Genomic DNA, 21138 nt, shown 5'->3' on the forward strand with positions numbered 1-21138 from the left:
CACACAACTGATTTAGGACTTTCCCTGCACATGTCTATGAACATCTATTTGAATTTTGAACATGGTCTATCAATCAGACTATGGGAAGCAGCAATAAATAGCAGCTAGCCATTAGCATTTCACATAAATGTCCTTGGCAAACTTGATGGAGCAACTCAAACCTTCAAGCTTAACATGAATGTTGAAAATATGTATGCAACGGACGTAGTTGTGGTTCGTGCATTCCTTTGGCATGGATTGGAATATAAATAATTATATTCAGGTTCATGTTTGTGTTATTGCAGAATTATTTATTGAAATAAATATGCAATGTATACACTTTTTACCATATTATTTCACATAAATAGTAAATTTGAAACAGTTTTAATTGGGTTAGGATAACAGGTGTTAATTTCATACTAATACTCTTTGTCCTGATCATTAAAACACTGTGGATACATTGCTGTAATACAACTTTCTGTTAGGGGTGACACAGGTGATAGTCCAATTTACAATTCTTTCACTTAGTAACACTATATACTGTATTTATCTAAATGAGTTACTTTTACTGTGCCAAGCTGAAAGCCAAGGTCACATCTACTGTAATATCAATAATATAGAAGGTTGAACACATATTTACATTTACAATCTCAAAAATGAGTAAAAGCTTAGGTTACACTGTGAAAAGATATCTTGAAATATAAAATTTTAGGATTTAGACAAATATTTAGCAGATTTCGAATAAAATGGATCTCTACTATGCTTTCCAATTCTATGCACACACCAATGCAACTTGCTACTCAAGTTCAGTGAAAACTGAGAAAAGAAAATCATGCTAGGTTGTTAAAAGTCAGTCATTCAAACACTGATTAAAATGTAATTCTGTACAAGTGTTTCAGGTAGAAATCAAAAGCAACAGTTAAACTGAAAACCAGTCTAAATCTATTAGATTATTTCATATCCTTTAAGAGAGACATATCTTGGCATACCTTACTGCATATGAAACGGCTTCAGTGGGTTTAAGAACTCCCTACCTGCATATCCCTCATTAACACGTGCGATTGGAATCATTTTGATGATAAAGACAGTATAAATTTTTAAAACTAGACTATCAATAGGAAAATTGCAGACAAACTTGGACATTCTCTTTAAGTGCTGAACAAGGAATGAGCATACAGTTTCAAAGATCTTTTTTTCTTTTTTGAAATATATTAAAACAAAACAAAGGACACACATATTCTCTTATACAGTTTTCAAAGTACACAGTATTCTATTCATTAGGTATAGTATAGGTTTTTATGGCATGCACCATCTGGGGCTCATGATGGCTTGTCACCTTCTTTCTTCAAACGGCTTTAGAACACACACACACACACACACACACACACACACACACACGCACAGATCACTGAGCAACTATTGATGACTTCCCATATAGTTCAAGATGACACATTATGCATTTAAAAAGAAGAACTACATGAATCGACCAAACACCTTACCTGTAATAATCCTCTTGCCCGGGTAGAGGGCCTCCATGTAGGTGATGATGTCCATGCAGCCATTGCTGTTCCATAGCCATCCTCTGCAGCTCTGCAGACTGTGCATGCATGGCCTGGAGCTGGTGTGCAGCAGACATCTGGGGCATGTGGCCCTGCATCTGCAGCTCTCGTTGATATGCAGCTCCTAGACAACATGCAAGGGCAACAAGCTTTAAATGAAATACATGGACTCGGTGAGTTTTAAGTCTTAAGTCTACTGCACTTGAATAGTATCCTAAAATTCTCCACAAACAGACCTACAAGTTCAGACCATGTCACGTGTGAGCTTGTAGCCTTGTACATCTGCTATTTTCAGCAAAGAGATGGGGGAAAAAGAGCAGAGCCTGGTCAACTAGTACATATAGTTTACTAATAGTTTTAATCTTGATAGCTTTTAAGAGTGCATTTTCAGAGTGTTTATTTTAATGATCAATTAAAATAAACAATTGATCGTGTTCGGCTTGGATCAATGGTATACTTTAGGTTCCTATGAATCTGTATCACAATGAAAACAAACTTTTTTTCAAGGGTTTAAAGAATAATCAATATTCATTCAGTAATTCTTTAACATGACTTTATTTGGGGCCCTGCTTCCAATATCCTCGCGCCCCACAGATTGGGATTCTCTGGTATAGATTTATTTATTATTTATTTAACCTTTATTTAACCAGCAAAAACACATTGAGACAAATCTCTTTTAAGAGTGGGAACTGACCAAGAGGCAGAAATAAAATGAGTGCTACCACAATACATGACATTACAGAATACAGACAGAGTAATACATCCATGTTTATCCTCCAGAATACCTAAAAATACAATAAGAATCTACAAAGAGGTACAACCCTAAGAGACGCAAGAAGGGCAAAGTACTACATTATTTTAGAAATGTACAATACAGAAGTGAATAAATATATGAGCCTAACCTAGAGGCTAGTACCTGTTCAAACTGTGTGCAAATGTTGGAGTGCACGTAAGAGGTGATCCATTTGAAAGTCTCAAGGGAACTTTCACGGCCAATTTTAGTCTAGTCTGCAGGTCGTTCCACGACCAGGGACCAAAGAAAGCAAGACATCTATTTTAGATGGTTTAAAGGTTACTAACCGAACAAGGGGTGGCGAAGCATCTCGTGATCATGAGGCAGGTCATTGAGTAGATGGTTGGGGATGGGGCCCGTGTGGAAGGGGAACCTGGCCAAACGTGGTCCGTTTCCCAGCGGGTCCAGAGGATGAGGGCCGGAACCTGGTGGTGGTGATGATCCAACATTATTAGTGTGAAGCAAGATGGCTTTACTGGACAAGCATATACAGTACATTTAATTTGTTTAATGCAATTTATTTGTGTGTGTATAAGTATTTTTGTTGACAAAGTTGTAAATGTCAACAGTATGTATATCCATAACATAAGCAAGCAGCACGCTAGCAGACAATACACTAGTTCTGTCTTTCAATCATTTTATTATTTTCACAATTACATTACTGATCATCTTCTTAATAATTAAATACACTATAGTTTAAGCTCATCACATGAAACTGTAGACCGTAATATGCATACATCTGGCGAATTATCAAAACATAATAATAAAATGATTGAAAGACAGAACTAGTGTATTGTCTGAGGGTGCTGCTTGCTTATTTTATGGATATACATACATACTGTTGACTTTTACAACTTTGTAATGAGTAATTCAACAAAAAAAACTTAGAACACAATACATTGCATTAAACAGTGCTGCTCCAGGATTTAGATGTAGGCCATTTAACCCATTCAAACCATAGACTGTAAAAAATATGGACAAAGCGTTCCCCGGGTCTAACATGGACGTAAAATGAAGCCTGTAATTCTATGGTAATTCCTGATGTAAATCGCCATATTTCTAGATCCGTTTTGGCCCAGCTGGCCATTGGCTGGCTCCGTTTTGGCCCAGCTGGCCATTGGCTGGCCCAGACACGAGGCGGGACTTCCCCTCTTCTTCTCTGTTGGTTTTTATTTTGACTCGAGTGGGAGGGGAATCCCGATCATAGACTGTAACGGTAGCCACGCCCCTCAGAACTTTATGGTCATTTTTTTAATTAATGGGACCATAATTTTCCAAAAAGAATATTATGACATTAGAAATGAGACTTTAAACTAGTGACTGGAAGCAGAAAGTATTCATGACCATGTTTATTAAGGTAATACAGTCTAGGTGAAGTTGGGCCCAAATACATGGACTTCTATGGGGCTATGGGTTTTTCTGGGTCCAATGACAGCGCCACAACAGGCCATTATATGAATCGCGATTTCCTTATAGGCTTCACAAAATATCTGTCTGACTGCCCCCCTGATTCAAACCAAGGATGCTTTGAGAAGGAAGAGAAGTAGTCACGTGACTGGGCTGCGCCATGACACTTTCATGGGAGCCAAACTCACACCGGAAGTGCAATGAATACATGGCAGTGAATCTGAGGATTTAAACAGCAGCAGGTATCATTTCTGGCTCCGAAGTCTCGCGATACTTGGTGCGTTCAGAAAGGTACTTTGTGCTCTTTAGATACCATACCTATATAAAAATGACAGTGTACACATCGAATAGCAACACAGCAGACAATAATGTGTCGAGAATAAGGTCGAATACAAGCGGCCTAAATGAGATTTCTTCAACGGGTGGCTAGCATCTCCCTTAGAGATAGGGTCAGAAGTTCAGCACGAGAGAGACTCGGAGTAGAACCGCTGCTCCTTCGCCTGGAAAGGAGTCAGCTGAGGTGGTTCGGACACCTGGTTAGGATGCCTCTCGGGCGCCTCCCTAGGGAGGTCCTCGGCGCACGTCCCAATGGGAGGAGACCCCGGGGAACGTCTCGGAATCCACCAGGAGGAAGTCACTAATGTTGCTCTTGAGAGGGAAGTCTGGAGCACTTTGGTGGAGCTGTTGCCACCGCAACCCGACTACGGATAAGCGGTTGAAGATGGATGGATGGAGAAAAGCTAACATTCATACTCAGGAATGGAGGACTACAAGACGATAGGTTTCACAACAAGTGGAAAAGTGGGATCTCTTCCTTCAGCCCATGGTCAATCTATGAGGAATTCAAATAATAATCTGTAATATCAGAAATACAAATGTCTTTTGTTTTGTGTGTTTGTACTGTTTTTTCGTTCTATGTTTTTTTTCCGTCCTTGAATAACTTTTTTCTAAAAAACAAAAAACTATCACATACACAATATTTCACATGATATTTGTCAGGTGAAAGAAGTGCTGTTGTGTTCCCCCCCCCCCCCATATTAGTATGATTATTTATATTTTAGTAACGTGAATGTTTGTGTGGCACAACCTCCCGCCTCGCAGCAGTTGTTGAGCTGTCTCTGTTGTGTCCCACCTCCATTATAGTCTGATTATTATTTTAGTAACTTATGTTTGTGTGTCACAGCCTCGCGTTAATGGCTTAATGCACGTCGGACCGCATTTTCGAACTGTATGACATGGGATAGAACAGGTTGTCTAGCTTTCATGGTTTCAAGTGGTTTAATACCTGACAAAAAAGGAAATGCTTTCTCACCTTGGTTGAGTGGATCCTGCTGATGCAGGTGCAGATGAGAGTGGATATGCGAGTGCTGGTGATGGTGTGGCGTCACATTGAGCATCTGCAGCCTGGCAGCAGGGTCGCTGGCGACCGACGCCATCCTCTCAGCATGGAGCCTCTCTGCGGTCAGTCGCTCGGCATAACTCAGCTCTGGGCGCATCTGTTGCTGTGCCATTGCCATCCGCTCTCGCTCGAGGTGGTTGAACCCCGGGTGAAAAGCAAAGTGGTGGCCGTGCGGCGGTCCAGCGATGTGTGGAAGAGCCAGCGCCCCGTGTCGGGCAAAGTGCTCCATCGGGTTGGCTGACGGGTGCATTTCCATCTCTGGAGGTTTGACCTCAAAGCCGGGCTTCATCCTTTCTCGGAGTTCCCTCTCTCGGAGGTTCCTGAGCTCCCGCTCTCGCATGCTGGGTTCGGCACTGTAGAGACCTGGCATGTGGTAGGCCAGCAGGGGGTCCCCGGGGGTCAGTTGCACAAAGAAAGGGTGGTTGCGGTTGGTGGGGGACATGACGTGAGGCCGGGCGTACTCGCTCAGGGTGCGCAGGGCAGGTGTGTCGGGTCCGATGTAGGGGGGCACGGCAGCCACTGTGGTGGGGGGCTGTTCAAAGGACGACCGCATGTGGCTTTGGCCCGACATCTGAGGCTCGCTCATGCGACTGTCATGAGAAGAGCTGGAAGCTCTCTGTAAGCCAAGCAGGAGTAGTTGCAATAACACATTATAGTAAACACGATGCATTAGAAGCAGAGGAAGAATGAAGACATAAGGAGCGGTATACTCACAGCATTCTTGTCCGCCTCTCTCTGCTCTCTTTCTCTCTCCTTCTCCCGCTCTCTCTCACGTTCCTGACGTGCATTAAGCTCAGCCTCTCTCCTGGATTTTTCCACTGCGTCTTCTCTTTTCCTGGCCAGCTTGGATGATGCAAGTGGAGTGAAGAACAGGTCTGTTCTGGCGCAGGAGTTGTAGCCTCGGTCCAAGTGTTTGATAAACCTAGAAATTGACAACAAGTGTGAAAATCATGCAAAAAAGTAATTCCTTAAACAATAGGAAATTGCATCAGTTACTGCCAGCAAAGAACGATTTCCTAAAATTATAAGTAGCCTAGACCAGGACTGCCAGGTTAATGTTATTTTACTTGTCCTATAGTGATCTAAATAGGTTTTCGATGTAATGGGTCCCGGAACCTAGGGGTAGTCTTTTAGATGGGTCGCAGGGACATTTTATGAGTCCTACTTCAACAACGTCAGTCGTTGGCTTTACTGCAATACTGTACTGAGTACAGTATTGCATCCCCGATTTAGTGAGTCTATGGAAGCAGGATGCAGGCTATTTGCATCACTGCCTGCATTAACCCATTAAAATCAGGAAAGCATCGGTCATCTTAGATTTTAGCGTTGGCTATTCGAGAATAGCAGATCTACCAAGCTCACAGCAAGCTTGTACATATGCTATTTTTGAAAACATTTTAAAGTGAGAACTACTGCTTTTAGAAGGCATTTTTAGAATCAGCCTCAGGTCTTAATGGGTTAAGCAATGTAAATTGTGTACACTCTGTTATGTGGGCCTCTGGTGGAGGTGAGTCAGTTTGCTGACTGTGTTCAGAAATGGTACTTGGCCAACAAGTCTCAAGTGAATTCCCTGTTTGGCCACCAGAGAGCACAAGTACTCCCAGTGATTAAACACATCGTCATTGTTGTGCTAAAGTTATAGAAGCACAACCATTTGTGGTGGCCTGTGATGCATCACTGTTGACTCTAGTTCAACTATGTTTTCTTGTGTAAATAGTTTGCATGTTCTGGATATTATTACTTTACGGTTACCAATATTGTATATTCTAGTCCTCAAAGGGCTTGTCCTCGAGAATAAATTATATTTTACATTGCTGAATAAATAATATTATACATTGCTGTCATTTAAAATGCATCAATAACTGAAAAGTGAGAATGGTGGCTTTGTGCTTAACAACTTGTTGTAAATAATGCAGAATTATTAGATAGACTGTAGTTCTTCTCTTCCGTTTTTGTTATCCCCAACATCTTGGCTTAATATGCATTTCTTCTTCACCACCCACACAAAAGCACCCTTGCGGCAAGAACCCAGTCAAAATTCAGCTGTTAGTGAGAGAATTAACTAGATAAAGTGTCCCTCAGGGCACAAGTCTCCTCCAGGGCAAGACAGGTTGTGGCCTCCTGGTGGCGCTATAATAGGCCAATGTGAAAAGGGTTCCATTTCTTCTATGCCTTGGATGGCAATTAGATGATTTGACACATTTTGTGCAAAAATCCACCTGTTGGTGGCACTATAACAGGCCAATGTGAGAAGGGTGGGATATATTCCTCAGCCTAGTAGGAAAGTCTGTGAAAGATTTCACGTAAATTGCACACTGCGTTCATGATTTGAGGCTTTTTGTTCAATAGCCTTTAATATCAGCAATCTGTCCATCTTTCCCTGGCCTGCAAACACTTCAATACTAGTCTGTTATGTGAATGTGTGTGTCTGTTATGCATTACCATTTATGCTACGTGTAGGAGCCTAATAAATCTGAACTAAAACTGTTTTGGCAGAACTGACTGCTTAAATGTCTTCAACATACCGGGCAGACTGGCTTGCATGGCTGGCAATGTTCACAACGGAGGGCTCTGGAGAGGGGCTTCTAGGAGGAGGTGGTGGGCTCTCTGCCTCCTCAGAGTCATCCAGCGGCTCTTCTTTGATCTGAATGTGTGTTCCTCCCACTGGGGTGCTGGGCGACGGCCTCAGAGAGAGAGAGGGGAAGGAGGGCTGGAGACCAGGAACGAGACCAATAGTAGATGATGGTGCAACGGAGGGGACAGGGTGTGAGGACACACTGGGTGGGTGAGAGGAATGGCTGCTTCTGCCAGGATGGCTCTGCAGCTGAGAGAGAACTGGAGGTTGGGCAGGAAGTGGCTGTATGGGCAAGGACTGAGGCATGAGTTGAAGAGGTGGCGGAGGGGCACCTGGGGCATGCTGGTTGGGCAGAGAATTGAGAGGCTTCAAAGCAGGGGGGGGTGGGAGGTTGGAAGGCATCTGGGGGAATGGTGTAGAAGGTAGGTGCTGCAGTTGCTTGTGTGAAGGTGGGATAGGGGTGGTGGGGGGCGGTTTGATTTGGGGTCCGGAAGAAGTACTCTGGGGAAGCTGGGACTCCCTGGAGAAATGAGGGGGGCGTTGCGTGACCTGAGGTGGGGGGCCGTGCGGCGGCAGAGATTGGGAAGGGAGAGAAGGAACAGACGGGGGAACCTGAAATGCTGCCGAAGGTGGGAAACCCGGTGCCACGGGCAGAGGGAGAGGTGGCTGGCCCGGGGGAGGGTGAGAGGTGGGCTGCGGACGGCCATGCAGGGCCATGCAGTCGACTGGCTGAATGGAGGCCGGCTTAGGAGGATCTGGAGAAGGAGGAGGGGGAGGGGGACTCTGGGCAGGATCAGAGGAAGGTGCGGTCTGGGGTGGCAGGGGATTTGTTGGGGTGCCCTGAGATGTTGGCGCCTGTGGGGATTGAAAGTCAGACAGGGCAGCAGGCTCTGATGGGAGGCCATGCTGCTGGGCGGAGGAGTCAGAGTCACTCTCGTTGCCCTGGTGAGGGCTGGGGATGCTGGGTGAGGAGCTACGGTTGTCCTGGTCAATGTCTTTGGTGTCACTGCTGACATCACCATTGGCGCTGCGGCTATCAGAGCTCTCCTCCGTCTCTGCTTCCCCCTCGGACCGTAATCCCTGTGGTTCCTGCAGGGGCAAACAATACCACCAGTTAGTGTGCCTGTAGGGGATGATTTATATTTCAGGAGCAAGCCATTGACCATGATCACACAGTGGACGTTTCTCTTGCATTATACTCAGTCAGGGGTGGGAACTACGGGTGAACTGAATATGGTCAATTCCCCGGTCAAAGTACAGAAACCCACATCATTTCTTGAATGTTGGAAAATTGTTTTTTAATATGCTCTTTGGACCATTGATGGTGAGTGAATTTTAAGTGGTATTCTGCATAAAGTCAAACACTTCAGCTGCTGTTTTCCCACCTGTGTCTTGGGTCTTTTAGGTGTAACTTTATCTGCCTCGTCAGGTTCCTGAGCGGCATTCTCCCTCGTACGTTTTGTTGTCTTTGGTAATGGTGCTTCCTCCTTAATCTTCTGTTAATGCAACAATCATGTCATTAATAGTTGTTAAGACGAGACAGGATAAGTATCACTGAAAAGTATGATATTTTCAGCGATATTCTATCATTAACAAGTAGTTATGAATGTTATATGCTACAATACTAAATAATCCCATCCTGAGATCCAACAGTTTCAAACTTATTAGGAATTTCTGATTACGGTAGGTGGCCACTGGCAGCAATGTATGGATTATAAACGGACATATAAACTGGCTAAACAACTTCAAAACCCCTGCCTTCACTATGATATTTATATATTATACAGTTACATCATGTGAAGTACCTTGTTTGGCTTCTTTGGAGAGTCATTTTTACCGTCTGAAGAAGTTCTAGAAGTGTTAGACATAGAACTTGCTCCACTCGGGGAGGTCTGGCTGCTGGACTGCTGGTCCTCACTGGTGGGAGAGCCTGTAAGCCTCTTGTGGCCACTTCTCAAAGATGACAGCTGGATAAAAAAAAAAAAAAAAAAAAAAAAAATCGCTGTTATTCATGAACATACTTTACTTATTCTCAACAAAGATGTGTTCTCTTTATATATGAAAAATAAACTAAATAAACTGGTAAAAAAAAATACGCAGGCTATGTTGTAAATTACAGTAGATAAAATAATTTGTTTTATAGCACATATAGTTGTTCAATGCATCATTTCTGATCTTACTAGCTTGCGCACTGTGGAAAATGTGATTAATAAGATTTTGGTAAAAAAAAAAAAAACCTGTGGACATGATTGTTGATGTAATAAATAATAATAATAATAAAAAAGGTTTCTGTATTTTCACTAATTTTATGTTTGATCTATTGAAAACCGCATTTTAGAATGAATCCATTTATTTAACAGTCTACTTGCCACTTTCTTATTCTGGGCATGTCACAATAGTGAGTACTATAGACCAATAACAGTTTAAGTCCACACTAATTATCCATAATGTATAAATGATGGATAAGGGGTCAGGACAACGAGACGCCTTTTCGTGGAGGGGTCAGAATAAAATTTGACTTAAAACTGTTATTCGTCTATAGTACTTATATTCATAAACAATAGCCAAACTACAAGCTCACAATGCATCACAAGATTCCGCATTTGGAACTTTTAGATAGAGATGCACCGATCAGGTTTTTTGGGGCCGATCACCGATCACTGGAAGCAGTACCTGCCGATAACCGATATTGCCGATACCGATCACAGTGTCGTGGAATCACACACCTTGCAAACTGCGAGTTTGGTGTCCTTTTCTGACACAGTAAACCAGGGATACTCAAATAGCTGAACATGTGGGCCACATTATGAAAATGGCAAGGGGCCAGTTGCTAAAATGACAACATTAATGTTACTTTTTTATTTACCTTATTTCCACATGACGTATGAAAAGACAAGTGCAATATGCATTCTTTTATGGCTTGCCCATTTTATCTCTTTTGAATAATTCTGTGCAATTAGCACATTCAACACAAACAACTGTTTCCATAAAACAAACTAACATAGGCTACTTCTCTATAATCAGAATCATGAATAAGCATATTTAATTTATGCAAAAGGACAAGAGAGAGAGCAATGTGTTTGTGGCTCAAACTTTGTCTAATATTGTTTTAGAGCAGTGGTTCTCAAACATTTTCATGCCAAGAGCAAAGGACTCCCAATATTCTTTCAATCTACAAAAATAATCCCAAAATCGCTTATAAACAGATGTGGCAACACTGGCCAGAAACGACCAGTGTTGCTTCTTTTTGGCTTATTTTGAATAGACCTAGGTTGCTTGTTTCTGCCATAGAGTTATACAGGCAACACTTCTGGCTTCTAGGTTCTAGCTGGATATGCTGAGCCTCGTCGTCGCGTCTCTGTCTCTGTGTCTGTGTTAGTCCCAGCTCCGTGACTGGGAGATGGGACTGTGTGGATAGTCTGGATAGAACTTTCTGTTACAGTTAAATCCATATAAAAGTACCACACAACTGAAAAGTGTCGCGACTGTGACCGCAAATTAGAAACTTGTGTGGCTATAACGAGGCACAGCTGTTTACAATGCGATGCAAAATTAACAGCGGGGGCATTTCTTTTGGTCTGGATGAAATTGCACAGGTTTCTCAAGCGCTTTTTTGGACTGGAACGTACGACACGAGCAAAACGTTTGTGAAATGTAAATGGAAGTTACTCCACTGCAGTACAGGGGTCTGGGAAGGGAGTGCATTGCAAGGGGGACTTTGATGACATTAAACAGAAGCACGTTTGTCAACACTGCGTCACCCAGATATTTCATGGTGGTGGTGGTGGTGGTGGTGCTCTCTGGCTGCTTTTTTTTCTCCTTTCTTTTCTTCCTCCTCTGTCTCTCTCTCTCTCTCTCCTTTCTGAGAGTCACTTTTTCACCACTGTTTAGATCGGGCATATTGATCGGACATTTTGATTTATTTTGAGAACTCCGATCCGATCCGATCCGATCCGATAGAGGCATTATCGGCCGATCATGATCGGACGCCGATCGATCGGAGCATCTCTACTTGTAGATCAGCACTTTTCATGAAAGAGATTTATTGTAGAGGGGAAAAAAGGAGTGGGCCAAGTATAGACACCTGGGGGGAACCTAGGCAGCGAAGTACACATTGTTTGAGGAGCATAAATCCTGGTTGAAGAGCATAAATATGTGCTGATATGAAAAATGACAATGGAGTACACTGCATGTGATGAAGTGATGTGGTTTCAGGCTTACGGGTGCTCTGCTCCGTCTCGTCCTCATGCCATGCTTGCCATTGTGGCCCTCTTCTTCTTCTTTAACAGGTTTGAACATAAATGGAGGGTCTGCAGGTTTCTGAGCTGGTGGCAGACGGCCATGCTTGTTGTAGTACGTGCGGCATGTTGTGCAAAGTAAGATATTGTCCCTGCCTCCTGGCTGCCAATCCTTAGAAGCTGTTAAAAAGGTTTTGTGATTAGGTTTTGTACAGATTTTCAGGAAACAAAATCTTGCGCATTTTAAGAGGGATGTTAATATTTGATGTAAATTGAACTACACCATAATTCCACGCCCACAACAGCAAAGCATGGTTCAGATCCACAAGTACACAAAGCGTGACGTCGCCAACGGCGCCGAAACCACTGTCCCGAACTGTACTTACTGCTCCTCCTGCGTCACTCTCTTCCCCTCCGCATTGCTCGAGCTCCAAGTTCATACGTCACGGCGCACCGCGCGCCTGGACTCCCGTCCCGCGAGATCTAGCCAGACACCATTTCTGACTCCATTCAACAACTTCGACGTACTTGCAATCTTTCCTTTACTCCATTTTCGCCAAAACAACCCAAACCCCCTGTCCCCTCACATCACAGGCGATCTCATGTTATCATCAGCTTCTTCTGCTTCCCTATACAATTTTGCTACGAGCCATTTGACCAAATACAGCGCTGTAATTGGCTACTCACTGTCACGTGACACGTGCCGCCCCTGTTCCACGGTAGCCTCTGTGACTCTGAGTCGGTTCCACTGTCCCAGCCTGCAGGCAGTTTTCTTGTTAGCTACAACAGCTAATAATATCTTTCCCCTACTATCTCTGCACTCATTCGCGCTAATGTCCAGATTTCATTACTTCCCCACTCCACTTTCTTTTATTATACTGCAAGCATGTTATCTGCAAATAATTTATATTGTTTACAAATCATCATGTCTTTAAATATTATACTGCAATCATGTTATCTGTAAATAATATGTATATTGTTTACAAATCATGTCTTTAAAGAGTTTCACTCTGAAACGGAAAGCTGTGTGTTTTCAGAACGTTGCATTCCTTCAGGGTATGGGACGTAGTTCCCCTACATGCGCGATTGCGCGTGCACGATACGTGCATTGAGTTTGTTTGTTTACAAGTCACAGAGAGACGGGCAGCAAAGCTCATGGCTTATTTCTAACCTACCTTAACGTGACGATTAAGTTTAAAACAAGTAATGCACTGTCTGGATGTCATCTTGAATGAGATTAAAAACAGAGTAGTTCTGTAATCAAAACCAGCTGTGTTTGGAGGATGTGCAGCGATGTGAATCAAACAGGTGAATGAAATCAAGATTAATTTTTATTCATGCAGGACTCGACACGCAGCATGTTTTCGTTCAAATTAAAATTGGACTTTTATTATTATTTTCATGCTTTTGATATACAAATACACAAAGATGGAATTTTTCCCATTGTTTTGCTATAGATTGTTAGGTATGCCCATATGATGACCACGGATATGCTCTAAAAGTGTGAAAAACCTATTTTTCATTTCCCTACGTCTTTAAATATTACAGTGCAATCATGTGATCTGTAAATAATATGTATATACAGTACAGTGGGTACAGTACAGTACTCTGCTACTCAGGTGGAAGAGCCCATTGCTGCATGCATTGCCTGGCTGACATCTCACAGTGGATGTCTTCTCACCACCTCAAGCTGAACACAGACAAGACTGAGCTTCTCTTCTTCCCAGGTAAGTCCTGCCCCATGCAGGAGCTAACTATTTCCATAGACAACATCTTGGTAACTTCGATTCCAACAGCCAAGAACCTTGGTGTTTTCCTGGACAGTCACCTCTCATTCAAAGCACACATTACAGCGGTTACTCAATCCTGTAGGTTTCCACTCTATAACATTCAACCAATTAGACCCTTCCTCACGCAGGAGTCAGCCCAGCTCCTTATCCAGACATCTGTCATATCAAAACTTGACTATTGGCCCAGGCCGTAGCGTAACGGTCTGGGCACCGGACTGGTGATCCAGTCGCGGTGTGCCGCGGGTTCGACTCCCGAACCCGACACAGCCTTTACCGCATGTCATCCCCCCATCTCTCTCCCGTTTCCTGTCAGCCTACTATCTGTCCCTTAAAAAAAAAATCAATAAAAAGGCGTAAGCCGCAAAAAAATATCTTAAAAAAAAAAAAAAAAAAAAAAAAAAACTTGACTATTCTAACTCCCTCCTTACTGACCTATTGGCAAGAGCACCCTCCAATTGATCCAAAATGCAACCAGCCAAAATTCTCACGTCTCCCCCCTTCTTTGCTCCCTCCATTGGCTCCCGGTCCCAAGGGCGCTCCTCTAACCAACCCTTAGGCCACCGCTGCCCAAAAGCGCGAACTCAGATCAGCCAACACAGGGAAGCTGAAAGTACCTTCACTAAAAACGCCGGGACAACACTCCACACATCCCAAACTCTTCTCCCTTCTGGCTCCAAAACTATAGAATGCACTTCCCATTGCAATCAGAACTGCAGACTCACTTAGGTCGCATTCTCACCTAATACTTCGGTAGACTCGGATCCGTATGGGCGGGGACATTGAGGTTCTTGGATATTTAATTGGTTGCGGTTTGCCTTCACACTGTCATTCGCAGCAATTGGAAACGCAGCAGGGGGGACCTTTATCAATGTGTTCCATTCATAAACTATAGCCTACACAGTGAAATCTATGGTGATAAAATTACACTCATAACGTGCATGTGTCGTGCCGTCTGGGACCCCCCCCCCCTCTCTCTCTCTCTCTACGCACGCAGCCGCCACACACTGTTCTTTTGGGCATGGAGGCACAGCGCTGCATGAGCGCACTGATATAACTCCCCAGTCCCACACAGTGACAGCACTCCATGTTTACGGCACGCACAGACATTAGAATATTATGTAGGCTATAATACACTGCAGTGTTTTTATGTGTTTTCTTAAGCAATTGATTAATGTAGCCTACACGTCCTCATTTCGATCAGGGCTTCAGTCTCCTTATTCGACCACGTCTATCCACAGTAACGGGACATCTTTGCGCTGCGTAAAATATGCCTTAACCGTCTCCAACTGTGTTCAGCTCCTCACCCGCCACATTATGTTTGCTTCATTTCCTTTATTTACTGCGGATTGCATTCACACCTGCACCGAATCGTAGTCAAGTGCGATTCGAAGCGAAGCGAAACCCACGTTTTTGGACGGAGTAAAATGCGGTTATTTGCTGCGCATTAGGATTCGAATGAGCCTTCACACCTGCCAAACGAAGCGCACTTTCTGACAATGCGCAGCAGGATTCGTTTTAATCGCAGCAAAGCTCTCTGGTATGAATGCGACCTTAGTCCCAATCTTCCGCTGTAGTCTGAATACTTCTTCAGACTCCATCATAGCCTGTAGCACTTGCCCTAGCTTCGATGACCTTACAGGCATATGCAAAGGCTCAACTTACAGTATGTAACTTAGATAGCATTTTATGTAGACATAGCACTCAATAGTGTATACACATAGTTTCATTAAATACTGTAGATATTCCACTGTTCTTAGCTTACGTATGATTCATGATGACTATTTTTATGTATTTGATGTATTACCATGTTTTTGTTCTCGCTCTGGATTAAGCGTCTGCTAAATGCCTAAATTGTACAGTACAGTAAGTACAGTACAATACAGTGTATATATATATACACGTGTGTGTCTCACTCAGACACACCACAGTCACGGACAAACAACGACGCGTGACGCTAGAGGTAAGGGCCGCAAAGACACCCGAACTTCTAGTGATAAACATTTGCAGTCTTGTTAAACGATCCTCAAGTCCAATTACTTTTGCCTCATTACGAACATTGTTTCGCACCAGTAGAAAAAAACACTAGCAAAATTCAACAGCAAATTCAAGCACTTTCAATGGTTTCAAACACTCGCATAAATCTTGTGTGACCAATTGCTACTGAACTCTGCCCAACTCATTAAGAATAACACTTACTTGTTGTGGAACAATGACTGCATGAATAGTTCTTCATTTCCTGTTCACTGTCTTCACTGTCAACATCATCCTCGCTGGCTGAGCTCAGGTCCACTGCAAAGGAAGATACAAGCTTAGACGACTGACATGGTTATATGATTGTCACACTACCTTACCCTGCAAACATCAACAAAATAATGGAATGTAACTAGAATGAATTTTTTTATGAGAAGTTCAGAGGAGTGCGCACATACTTGAGTGCGATCGGGACGTATTCACAGTGGCTGTAACCGAGCGGGTCTTGGCTTTGCGTGAAGATGGCTGTCGCCGATGCTGACGATAGGCCCTTGTTCCTGCCGCCTCTGGTGTTTTTTTCCAATGGTAATAGAATGTGATCAGTTCACCCTGATAAGAAAAGACAATTAAAGACACCATAATTTACTAGGGTCAGTTTCAAAAAAAGAAAAAGAAAACTGTATATGTAAAAAAAAAAAAAAAGAAAAAAAAAAAGAACACTGGATTATAAATCATTTATTAAGAATGTTCAATTACCGTTTTTTTGCTGGGCAGCAATTCTTTTCGAATACGGAAGAAATTCTTGCCATATTGTCTCAGGCCTTTGATGAATCGCTTCTGTTGTAAGAAGAACAGAAACAAAACATTTTAACTTTAACAGATCGTTCCATAATTTCGCATGATAACAATACTTAGTTAGGTACTTGATATTACATATTTTGAGTACCGGTATTCAGTAAATGGAAAGGGAGAGAGATGCTCGACATTTTTAAACTCTGCTTTTAGCACTCTCAGATTCCATGTTAATGAAAAGTGCGCTACAAATAAAGATTATTATGACTCAAGTCTGCAGGAAATTAAAGTCCTTCCTATTTCATTCATTTACACAAATAAAGTACAATTGACACTGATAGCTAGAATAAATCACTAGCAAAATATATTTGGAGTAGAGAAAAAGAGGAACTAACCAGGTGCTCAACAGAGATAGCAAGACATGATAATGATAAAAAGGTGCTCACACGAATCAAAAACGCCTTTTTAATTTAATAAAGGTGTTCGTTTCTTTGAGTGCCCGGATACTCTCTTTTTATATTTAAAGTACTTGAGGAACTTTAACACACAACCAAAATGAATGCATTTTCTATTAATTTAACCTTCATCAACTAACAAACACAGTAGAACTGAGGTAGTATTATTACCACATCATCCTCTGACCAACATTTTTCAATGAGCTTTGGTACTGGCTTTTTAACCAGGCGCTGGAGTGCTTTTGCTGCATCATAATGGCTTGCATGTAACTGAAATGAGAAAAACACAGCCATGAATTTGCAAACTGAAAACTATTTTATTGTCATTTTTAAATAAGCTCCTTCTGCTCCTCACCATGTTAAGTGCATTGAGTGTGGTGTCATCACGAGAGGCTGCTAAACACCCATCCTCTGTAGATCCACCATCACACATCCCTGCAAATGCTGCCATGCTCCTGCAATAGAAATAATGGGAAAATAAAATGTATAAAATGCAATAGAATTAAAAATATAATATAATACAATAATATAAACAGAATGACTGGCAAATGTATATCCCCAGGACATTCCCTCAGTCGCTACGCTCATTCTGTAGCTCCAAGATGAGGTCACGAATCCAAGTCCTCCCATTGCGTTTCGGAAACGCATGGTTTCCACAACTTACGCTGCTTAACCTTTTCTGCAGATTTTATCCAAAAGGTGAAGGTCCGTTAACGAGCTAAACTAAATTTAATTTAGGAACGGCCAAGAAAATCCAAATTGCGGCATGAAACGAGCATTTCAATCGTTTTTTTAGTCAGCCGCTTCCATGTTTTTCAAGGAAGTCGTGCGTGTGCATGTGCATGTCGACTGAACTGAAGTCAGTTGGAAAATCTAATTCCATATTCGACCAGGGGAGGCGCCGGGGAGGCGCTAAAGCTTTTCAACTTCCTCGAAAAACATGGAAGCAGCTGACTAAACAACCGATTTAAACGCTCGTCTCATGCCGCAACTTGCCCTTCCTAAATTAAATTTAACTCGTTAAAATCTGCAGAAAAGGGTAAGCAGCGTAAGTTGTGGGAACCATGCGCCGTTTCTGAAACGCAATGGGAGGGCTTGGATTTGTGACCTTAAAACAAGGCTCCAGACTTCCCAAAACAAACTGGTCAGGCTACTACTTGGCCTCACTCCCCGAACCCACCTCACCCCTGCCCACTTTGACAGGCTGAAATGGCTTAGGGTTGATGACTCAGTACAGCATCTTGCAATGGGTCTGGTCCACAAGATTCGCTACACCAAGATACCCATGTACATGTAAATACTTTATTAATGTCAACAAAGTCCACACCCACAACACCAGAGGGAGTTCAACAAACCATGTGCAACCCAAATTAATTTCGCTCCTATGCCACAAAAATGTGGAACACCCTACCAACAGTCATTAAGATATGCGAATCCCTTGACTCCTTCAAAACTGCTCTCAAAGGGCACCTATGGACAGCTGCAATTCGAAACTGGCCCACGTAAAATCTGAATCCCTTACCCACCCCTTTTCCTCCCCCTCACTGTATATGTCTTTTTCCCCTTCTTACCTCCTCTATGATGATTTCCTGTTTTTGGGTATATAGAAGTGTATATTTGTACGTCTCTAAAGTTATAAGGAATTGAAAATGGTGGACCCTATTGTAAACACATGTAATGCTTTATGGTGTCGTCCACAGTTAACAGTTTTGTATTGAGTTGTGCCTGAAATGTACTGTAATTCCCCAAACTATTAATAAATACTTCAATCAAACCTCATCTCGGAGCTACAAGGATGAGCGTAGGGACTGAGGGAACATATCGGGGTAGCTAATGTACAATTAAGCTCAAACACTGACCTGGCTGCTCTGAGGTACATGAGAAGGTCACAGTCATTGACACCAGGTGTCCATACCAACTCCTCGCTCTCTGTTAGTGTGTGTAAACTGGGGGTTGGTCGTGCTTGCAGCTCTGGAAGCTTAGCCTTCATGAAAAATAAGAGGGAGACAAATAAATACCAGTACAGTACCTTGAACCTAATAGGAGCACAAAAATAATAGGCTAGCCATGTCCATTTAAACCAAGAAAATATCTGTGACATTCTAGATTTTTGTTTTGTATTAAAAGAAATAGCAGATATACAGGTCACAGTTCGTGCCACTTTGTGCCCTTCTGTGATCTTGTACCTCTGCTATTTTTGAAAAAACTTGAAAGTATGACAAATACTGATTTAGAAACCATTTGTAGAAAAGGCCGGGTATTAATGGATAATTACTACTAATTTATTAATATATCGGACTAGGTTTTAGAAGATTAAGTTAGACCCATGCATAAGCATAAAACATCAAAATCATATGTGTTGTAGTATATATTTATTTCAGTTAATTGTATTCTTCTTACATGGCAGAAGAAACAGTTTGTCTAAAATGATTCACTGTGCCTACCTGATGACTTGGTCCCACACGGATCTCTCCCTGTGTGCTGTTCAGGCTCCTACAAACACATCAAATACATAATATTTCAGAACACTACTACTAATTAGCTCAATGCAGCATTCGATTGAGCACCAACAGCTTAACATATCAATATAGGCTACCTTCCATCAACAAAACAATCTCTTCAGTACCCCACATCCCGCCCCTTCATTATAGGAGCCAATCTCAGTTAAGACTTACTTTACTTATTACATAAACGAACCCCGATGCTTCTGCAATAGTGTCAGTCAATCAACATACATGAACTTTACTATCACGTTACTGTGAGCCACATCTAGTAATAGTTTGACAGTGGCCAGCTGGCTCCCTCGTAAGCTTAGCTCAAGTGTCACCAGTAATGTCAACGTTAGCCATCATCACAAGATGGTTGTTGACATAACCTACATAGCGACCGCGACCAATGCAAATCTACAAAACACACGTCAAATCTGGAGTGGAGTCGAACACCTGATTGTCATTAAATCAGATTTGAGACCGGTCTACAATGCGCACACTGCATATAATATGGTTGTTACACGATGACAATCTGTCAAATGTACACTGTGAAAATAAACAAGTGCTGGCCATCTTAATCAGGAATTGTTGCTAGTCGGGGCTGGGCTAGCATTACAGCTAACGAGTATGCTATTATTTGGCTAGCTTGTTAGCAGACAACTTCGTGACCATTGACATCTCGAGGTATTCCATACAAACGCTCTGCAAAGTGTCTAAACCCTCTGCAGACATGTGTGTCACACAGATCCTGTAAAAACACACTGCAACTTGTGCAGTTTAGAGTCTACACTAATTACCTTCTGGGACTGAACAGGTCGTCCATGATCGCAGGATGTTTGGATGTGGCTTGTTGACACTACGCTACGCAGCGCACTGCACTGGTCGATACAAACTATGCGATTCCCCCTCTATTACATAGATATTCAAAATGGAGGCAGCTACGCCACTGGCTGCTCTCAGTGCTCTGCTATGCTGTGTGCAGTGACCCCAGTCGAAAGTTTGTCTCTCTGTCTCTCTCTGACACACACACACACACACACCACGCACGCGCACGTCGTGTGTACACGCGCGCGCACATACACACACACACACACACACACACACACACACACTCACTGAACACGACAGGACAACGACTAGCGACACAAACTTACATTACAATAGTATGTTGTTTTTGTTTTTTTTGTGTTTTTTACTTCTTCTGTTTTGCATAGGCTACTGAAATGCAACACTGTAAACTACCGATACTAACAAATATCAGAGGCTACGTTAAAATGCATATTAAGCTATAATGTTACTTTAGTAACATTAATAAACAACAAGTAATACTGATTTGTTGCTACTACTACAATAATGGAAAGCATTATCCATAATCCAACCATGGTCCATACTCTATCTAGCCAACGTGGGCCCCCTTAATTATGGGACCTTTTTCTGAGCGCACCTTAATTGCCCCGCCAAGGTAAATGAGCCGTTCTCAGCCACTGTTTCGCCAAATGAAAATATAATATTTATATTTTTTACATACGGATATCATAATAAAGCATGACAAAAGCCTTATAGTGGCGAACTGGTCCTCTAAATTCGACGTTTTTGCCCAAATGTTCGTTAGTCGTGCTACTCATGCATTCCTATAGGTGCGATCGGTTTTGGAATCATAGAGAAACGGTGTTATAATTGGGCTGGCTTGT

General features: G+C 42.5%; 1 protein-coding gene across 1 annotated transcript; it reads right to left on the minus strand.

Moving 5' to 3' along the window:
* Nucleotides 1–287: 287 nt before the first annotated feature.
* Nucleotides 288–20457, minus strand: rereb (arginine-glutamic acid dipeptide (RE) repeats b). Its single transcript, XM_083771893.1, has 17 exons — nucleotides 20245–20457; nucleotides 19403–19451; nucleotides 18818–18942; nucleotides 17314–17413; nucleotides 17130–17228; nucleotides 16468–16548; nucleotides 16170–16320; nucleotides 15937–16029; nucleotides 11934–12130; nucleotides 9518–9679; nucleotides 9098–9208; nucleotides 7663–8801; nucleotides 5852–6059; nucleotides 5051–5753; nucleotides 2619–2756; nucleotides 1479–1662; nucleotides 288–1332 (listed from the first exon to the last, which is right to left on the minus strand). Exons 1-17 carry the CDS (start codon nucleotides 20268–20270, stop codon nucleotides 1299–1301), a joined length of 3600 nt encoding a protein of 1199 aa, XP_083628019.1. The 5' UTR covers nucleotides 20271–20457; the 3' UTR covers nucleotides 288–1298.
* Nucleotides 20458–21138: the final 681 nt, after the last annotated feature.

This window comes from Protomyctophum parallelum (genome assembly GCF_964188405.1).
Source record: "Protomyctophum parallelum genome assembly, chromosome: 8".
NCBI classification, from domain to species: domain Eukaryota; kingdom Metazoa; phylum Chordata; class Actinopteri; order Myctophiformes; family Myctophidae; genus Protomyctophum; species Protomyctophum parallelum.